This window comes from Oratosquilla oratoria, chromosome 10 (assembly GCF_046742065.1).
Source record: "Oratosquilla oratoria isolate Oo_2021 chromosome 10, ASM4674206v1, whole genome shotgun sequence".
Taxonomy (NCBI): Eukaryota; Metazoa; Arthropoda; class Malacostraca; order Stomatopoda; family Squillidae; genus Oratosquilla; species Oratosquilla oratoria.
In genome coordinates this window covers 31070791-31078290 of record NC_134786.1, presented here as the reverse complement: position 1 = coordinate 31078290, position 7500 = coordinate 31070791, and the positions used below count along the sequence as shown (strand labels likewise).

Below are 7500 nucleotides of genomic sequence, written 5' to 3'. Positions count from 1 at the left end.
CGTCGAGTGGCAGAAAAGAGGTCTCCCTCACGTTCACATTCTTTTGTGGATGGAACAACGCGTCAACGCCGAATTAGTGGACAGTGTCATTTCCGCCGAAATACCAGACAAGAAAAAGGAACCAAGGTTATACGATATTGTTACAAGGTGTATGATCCACGGACCGTGCAAAGGTTTCGACGAGTCCCACGCGTGTTGTCATGGAAAATCGGTAAACGGGAAAGGCAAATGTCAAAAAGACTTCCCCAAACCGTGTAGGGGCGATCTTCTCTTTGGACGCAACGGTTACCCTTTGTGGGAGAAGGCGGACACTCTTTCAGTGCGAAAGTTAAAGGAGAGTTAAAAACCATAGACAATTCGTGTGTTGTACCTTACAATCCGTATCTGTGTCTGAAATATAACGCTCATATTAACGTTGAGTGTTCAAATTCCATTAAATGTATAGCCTATGTTACAAAGTACATAAACAAGGGCTGCGACCGCATTCTGTTTACTAAGACAGGAGAAAAATATGACATAGTCAACGAGGTAAAGAATTATCAAGAAGCGCGTTATGTCAACGCGAATGAAGCAACTTGGAAGATTTTCAAATTCCCTATTCACAAGAGTTTCCCTTCTGTTTTTTCACTTGACTTACATCTAGAAGGTGAAAATGAAGTGTTTTATAAAGAAGGTATGGCAAAAGAGGATATCGAGAACAAGACGTAAAAGACACTCAACTGACAGCATTTTTCAAATTGTGTTCCAGTAACGAGTTTGCAGCAGGACTTTACTACCACGAGATGCCAAATGTTTTCATTTACGACAAGAATAAGGGTAATTGGTTAGAACGTCGAAACAGAAGTTCCACTCTAGGGAGGATAAGGGCTGTAACAAGTAAAACCGTTGAACTCTTCTATTTGCGTCTTCTTCTTACACATAGGCTAGGACCTACATCTTTTACAGATATTAGAACCGTCAACGGGCACATATACCCCACCTTCAGGGAAGCCGTAAAGGCCATGGGCCTACTAAACGACGAAGATACGTGGAAACAGACTATCCTAGAGATCATCAATCACACAAACGATAGAAGACAACTAAGAGCAACATACGCAAGCATGTTGGTGTTTTCTTCCCTCGAGGACCAGTCAAATATCTGGGAAGAGACCAAAGATCTGTTTTCGAGCGATTTTCTTCATTACAGAGGGTTCAGAGTACAACGATGAAATTTATCTGGATGCCTTAGACGATATACAGGAAAACGTGTGGAACTGCGGAGGCGGTAGGATAGTCCAATATGGCCTTCCTCCTTCTAGAGACGGTGAAAAGACAATAAATGTTATACGTAGGGAGAAATCGCATAACAAAGCTATGCTGGCAGAAGAGGTTAAAGAAAAGACCGTTCTCCTAAACGAGAAACAACGGCAATGCTACGAAACCGTGATGGCGCGCGTTGAAGGAGACAAAAAGTATCGTAATAACGGTAACTTCTTAGACGCTCCTGGAGGCACAGGAAAGTCTTTCGTGCTCAACATTATTCTTGACACGGTTCGTTCAAAGGGAAAGGTAGCCCTGGCAGTCGCGTCCTCGGGTATCGCTGCAACCGTTTTACATGGCGGTAGAACAGCCATTAATGAATTACAACGAGGTTCGTTCCTGTAGCATCAAGAAAAACTCAGAGATGGCAAGGTTACTGAAGATTACATCCGTTATAGTGTGGGACGAAGTCGTAATGGCCAACAAGAATACGATTACAGCACTGGATATCACGTTGAGAGATATACTGGGAGAGAACAGATTCATGGGAGGAATAGTTTTCGTTTCCGCGGGTGATTTCAGACAGATTCTTCCCGTTGTAAGAGGAGGTGGAAAGAACGATGAACTAAAATGCTGTATAAAGTCCAGTTATTTTTGGGATGATTTGGTAAAGTTGGAACTAACAGAGAACGTTAGACTCGATGTTAGCTACGTTGAAAATAAGACATTCGCTAAAAGTCTGTTGGAGTTTGGGACGGGAGAAAGCGGGTACATGCACTCTCCTCAAAACTTCGGTGTGGTGGTTGAAACCCATGAAGAGTTGGTGGAAAAGGTCTACGACAAATTGGAAGAAAATCACTTGAACGTTTCTTACTTTGAGAAATGGGCTATTGTTTCACCTACAAATGACGATGTGGACAGAATTAATTATATCGTATACGACAAATCCGACAAACCAGAGATGGTCTATATGAGTGAGGACATTTCCGTTGAAGACGATATGGACATTCAACAGTCCGTTTACAATGCGATGACAAGCCCTTCCCTTCCACTTCACGAATTGAGGTTAAAGATTGATAGCATTATTATGGTTATCCGTAACATATGTCCGCCAAAATTGTGTAACGGAACTCGAGTTATGGTGACTAATTTAGAAAAGAATATTATCGTGGGTAAGATTCTGGGTGGTACGTATAGGGGTGAACAAGTTTTGCTTCCGAGAGTAACGTTAGAGCCAACAGACACCCGTGAACATCAAAAGGAAACAATTTCCTGTGAAACTAAGTTACGCTATGACAATAAACAAGTCCCAGGGGCAAACTTTTAACCGGTGTGGCCTCCTTCTTGATTCAGCACAGCGTTTCGCGCACGGACAACTTTACGTTGCATGTTCCCGGGTTACCAGTTGGGATTCGTTAATAGTGTACACTGGTTGGAGTAAAGTGAATGACACGTACAAGCTAAAACCAGCACGAAACTGTGTATATAATTTTTTTTCTGTAAGACCTTTAGAGGTGAAGTAGATGTGCTAGAAGCAACACCTGCTTCCGATAGCGAGGACCTTCCAATTGCTGAAGAGGAACCAGAACACGGAACCTCTGTCATTCCAAAATCTATCTTTTCGATCTCCGAACAAGAAGCCTTCGCAATGATAATGCCAAGTTTTTCCGACGATGAGATCAGTGACAAGAAAGATTTAGAGGAATTGTTAGACTTAAAGTTTAAGGAAAAATTTTAAGTGTTGGAAAAGAAACAAGAAGAAATTAAGAAGGAATAAAAAGAAATGAAGAAGGGGCAAGAAGAAGTGAAGAAGGGGCAAGACATCATCATCAAGGCGGTCATGAGATGGAGTGACGATGATGACAGTGATAGTTCGGAAGGCGAAACTAGAAAGACTCCATCACATAAAAGGCCTAAAATGTCCAAAGATGTTGTTATTACTGATTACTGATGTTGAATAAAAACCTATATGGATTTTTCTCTTTTATTAACCAAACCATACATTTGAAAAAACGTTGGCGTAACCCCGGGAAGCGAAGCGAGCAGCGCCGCAGGCCAAGCCAGGTGCTTGTTAAAAGAAAAAGGAGACGGAAAAGGAGAATTAGAAGGAGAAGGAGAAGAAGAAGGTGAAGGAGAAGGAGAAGGAGAAGGAGAAGGAGAAGGAGAAGGAGAAGGAGAAGGAGAAGGAGAAGGAAGAGAAAAAAAAAGACATATGTAAAAAGGGGAAGAAAGAAGGCATAGGAAATGGAAATAGAAGACCTCGCCTGAGGATCTGCAACCCGAAGTAGGTCAGGTCGCATGAAAGTGGTGCACTGCCGCCGGTAAGGAAGACACCTCCTAGGTGCAAAGCCAACGTTGGCTTGCGACATGAGAGGGAAGGAAGGGAGACGAAGGTGAAAGAGGGAGGAGGAGAGGAAGAGAATGTGTTGACAAAGAGGAGGAGGAGAATGAAAATAATATGTTGAGAGGAAAAAGGAAGAGGAAGAGAATGTGTTGAGAGGAAAGAAGAGGAGGGAGAGAATGTGTTGAAAGGGAGGAAGGGAAGGATGGAAAGGATGTGTTGAGAGGAAAGAAGAGGAGGGAGAGAATATGTTGAAAGGGAGGAAGGGAGGAAGGAAAGGATGTGTTGAGAGGAAAGAACAGGAGGAAAAAGAAAATGTATTGAGAGGGAGGAATAGGAGGAGGAAGAGAATCTACTTAGAAGGAGGAAAAGAAAGGAGAGAATGTGTTGAGAAGGAGGAGAAGGAGAATGCCTTGAGAGGGGGGAAGAGAAGAAGAGAATTTATTGCGAGAGAAGAGGAAGAAGAGAATGAGATGAGTGAAAGGAATAAGAGGAGGAGGAGGAAGAAGAAAATAATAAGAAGGAAATTGTGAAGATGAATATTAGGAGGAGAAAGAGGAAAAACAGAGAATGAGAAAAAAAGTAAAGATAAGTAAGATGATATAAGGAGGGAGAAGAGACAGAAGAAAGATAATAGGTGGAAGAAGAAGAATAAGCGGGGAAACAGGAAGAGCATTAGGAAGATGTCGGGTAGACGGAAGAGGAGGAGGAGGAGATGAAGGAAAAGGAGGGAAGGGAGAGGAGGAGTAGGAGGAGACGGAGGGGGCGAAGGGAATTAGGAGGATTGGAAGTAGGAGGTTAAGTTTAGGTAGTGTCGGGGATGGAGAGTATAAGATAGTGGAAGCAAAATATGGCAACAGTATATATAATAGAATCTTTAATGTGAAAGAAAAAATGAAAATGTGAATAAAAAGAGTCAAAAGGGAAGCTGAGGTGGAGGAGGGAGGAGAAGAAAGGAAGAGAGGAGAAGAATATTCCCAAGAAGAGGAAACCAGGGGATAAACGGGAAGAAAACGGTAAACGTATTTAAGGATGGGAAAAGGTAAAATGGGTTACGTCTCTTGAAGAATGGAGTTGGTTTCTAAAGAAAGTGACCATGAACGGTAGGGAAGAGAGACAAAGAGAGAGAGAGAGAGAGAGAGAGAGAGAGAGAGAGAGAGAGAGAGAGAGAGAGAGAGAGAGAGAGAGAGAGAGAGAGAGAGAGAGAGAGAGAGAGAGAGAGAGAGAGAGAGAGAGAGAGAGAGAGAGAGAGAGAGAGAGAGAGAGAGAGAGAGAGAGAGAGAGAGAGAGAGAGAGAGAGAGAGAGAGAGAGAGAGAAAGTGAGAGAGAGAGAGAGAGAGAGAGAGAGAGAGAGAGAGAGAGAGAGAGAGAGAGAGAGAGAGAGAGAGAGAGAGAGAGAGAGAGAGAGAGAGAGAGAGAGAGAGAGAAGGGTAAAGAGGTGGGGAGAAAGATATAAGTAATAAATGAGAAATGAAGAGGAAATAGAAAACGGTAAGCGGAGAGGCAGAGTCTGATATCGAAGCTCTTTGACTTACGAGGTCGCTTGGAGGACGACGGGGTCTAAGACGAGGGAAAAAGAGATCGAGAAGGAAGGAGAGAGGAACTTTCTTTTCAAGGAAGAGAAAAGGAAGAGAGTGGTGCTGAAAAGACGTAAAACAAATCGAATGACATTGAAAAATTACATTGGTCTCTTGGTATTTTGAAATTTAAATCTACAACGGAAACATAAAATATCAAGATCGAGATGATCAAACAGGCAATATTGACCATTAGCACGATAAATTTATTACCAGTATCATCATTATTATCATTATTGTTTTAATACAATTAAACTTTATAATTTTTCATTATGATCATTGTATCATAATCAAATAATGGCAGTTGAAGTAATAGATGAAACATTGATAAATGAAGAATGATAAAAATAGACTACATTATATATTTTAATGTAAGAATATATAAATCACGGGTTCCATCCTTGGGTTTTGAAAAACCCCGTGGGTTCTCAGGAAGTTTCTATAGGGGCACTTGGATAGCTGAAGTTCAATAATTATTTACGGTAAAATATCTACCATTGCATTTCTGTATGTGCAGTATCATTGTAGAGTATTTGTGACGTTAATGATTCTGTCTAATAAAGTCAATATAACTTGAACCACTCCCTAACATCCACTGCAGTACCAATGTATATTGAATCAGCATTAATATATTACCGTTCTATACTCAGTGTCATTTAACAGGATAACAAGCTGAGAACTTATATAATGAGAAAGTACTGAAGGAAAACAGCATCACCCATCTTTCTTTTGCGATAGAGTCCATCTCAAAGAAGACTTTGGATAGAGATCATACCTCCACTTACCGTCTCCGGGCAAGACACAACAAATTAGATTAAAAAACATCGCACGCTGACACCTTCATCAACTCCGGATAGTCACGGCATGAGACTGTCCAAAAGGGCTATGCTTCTTACAGCATTATATCATTCCATGAAGTAGGATATGCATGGATAGTCGCCATGAAGCAGCATAAACATGGGTAGTCGCCATGAAGCAGCAGAAGTATGGGAAGCCGCCATGAAGCAGCATAATAATGGGAAAACGCGGTGACATCACAAAATTTACTTACATTGTTTTATATTGTGGATGCTTAGTGTGTATCCATAGGCGACGCCGGGTATATACCCATGTATGCCTCAGAATCCCCTACCATATTGTAGCCTCAAAAGACTCATTTTGTGGTGGAAATAAGCCCATCAATGCCTCAGAATCTCCCACTATCTTGTAGCTTTAAAAGACTCATTCTGTGATGAAAATAAGCCAATGTATGCTCAGAATCCACCGCCACCTTATAGCCTTGAAAGTTTAATTTTATAATGAAAGTAGTATGCCTAACATTCCTCGCCATCTTGTACCGTTAAAAGCCTCATTTTGATGTATCATCCGAAGTGGTAGTACTTTGGGCTTCATGTGAGTGTAGTCATTTGTCTGCTGTCTTAAAATATTTCGAGGAAATTACAAAGAGAATTTGATGACATTTTCTTCATATCTTATTTATCTATTTATTTATTTATTTATTTATTTATTTATCTATTTATTTATCTATATACTTGTCTATTTATTTATTTATTTATTTATTTATTTATTTATTTATTTATTTATTTATTTATTTATTTATTTATTTATTTATTTATTTATTTATTTATTTATTTATTTATTTATTTATTTATTTATTTATTTATTTATTTATTTATTTATTTATTTATTTATTTATCTAGTTTTAAATTAATTTATTTATTTATTATTTGTTTACTTAGCTGTTTTTGCTTTGTTTTGTTTCGTTCTGATTTGTTTTCATTTTAGTTTATTTGATTTGATTTCACCCAATTACACTTCTTTTAATTTAATTTAATTTCGTTTCCTTTTGCTTCATTTCGTATTATTTAAGTTTCATTTTGTTTCATTTCGTTTCACTCTGTTTAATTTCTTTTAATTTTTTCGTCTGTATGATGAAGAATAAAAGCAAGAATTTTCTCCCTATTTGTATTACAATTTTTCTGTTGTTAATGAAAGTATATGATGTTTATCTCTTGGAAACTCCCACCTAACAAGACTTCTGCAGCCGAATAGTTCGAGTTTTGTTCATTTGATTAATCACCAGTATGACGTTTAATTATTATACTTTTGAGTCAGGCGAAGCCCGACGGCCAATTTTTATTTTTGGGGCCCAAGACTGATGTGAGGACACTGGGATCTATTGGTTACGATAAGAGCCCGAGAAGACGAACCGATAGTTTCAGCAAAATCTAATAACTCTGGGGCTTAGGTGAAGAGAGAACTCCTTACTAAGATGCATGAGGTTATCCTTGGATTGACAAAGGCAAGCCAGCCCTCGAATCCTCGAGCGAGCCTCAATCCATC

The 7500-nt window shown here is 39.6% G+C and overlaps 2 protein-coding genes across 2 annotated transcripts in view; both read left to right on the top strand.

Annotated features, from left to right (window-relative positions):
* Positions 1 to 1644, top strand: part of LOC143028839 (uncharacterized) — a 1826-nt gene extending 182 nt beyond the window's left edge. Inside the window, exons 1-4 of the mRNA XM_076191201.1 lie at positions 1 to 338; positions 446 to 704; positions 749 to 1098; positions 1187 to 1644. The exon at positions 1 to 338 is cut by the window's left edge and continues 182 nt beyond it. Of these exons, the coding sequence (XP_076047316.1) occupies positions 1 to 338; positions 446 to 704; positions 749 to 1098; positions 1187 to 1644 (1405 nt within the window). The remainder of the gene's footprint in view (positions 339 to 445; positions 705 to 748; positions 1099 to 1186) is intronic.
* A 19-nt stretch (positions 1645 to 1663) lies between these two features.
* Positions 1664 to 2977, top strand: LOC143028838 (uncharacterized). The gene is made up of 2 exons (XM_076191200.1): positions 1664 to 2554; positions 2744 to 2977. The coding sequence occupies exons 1-2, from the start codon at positions 1664 to 1666 to the stop codon at positions 2975 to 2977; spliced, it is 1125 nt and encodes a 374-aa protein (XP_076047315.1).
* Positions 2978 to 7500: the final 4523 nt, after the last annotated feature.

Excerpts from the sequence above, each read along its gene's own strand:
- LOC143028838 (XM_076191200.1), top strand. The coding sequence starts at position 1,664 with ATGGCAAGGTTACTGAAGATTACATCCGTTATAGTGTGGGACGAAGTC. Across the intron at positions 2,555-2,743 it reads ACAATAAACAAGTCCCAGGG|ACCTTTAGAGGTGAAGTAGA; the intron begins GCAAACTTTTAA and ends TTTTTCTGTAAG.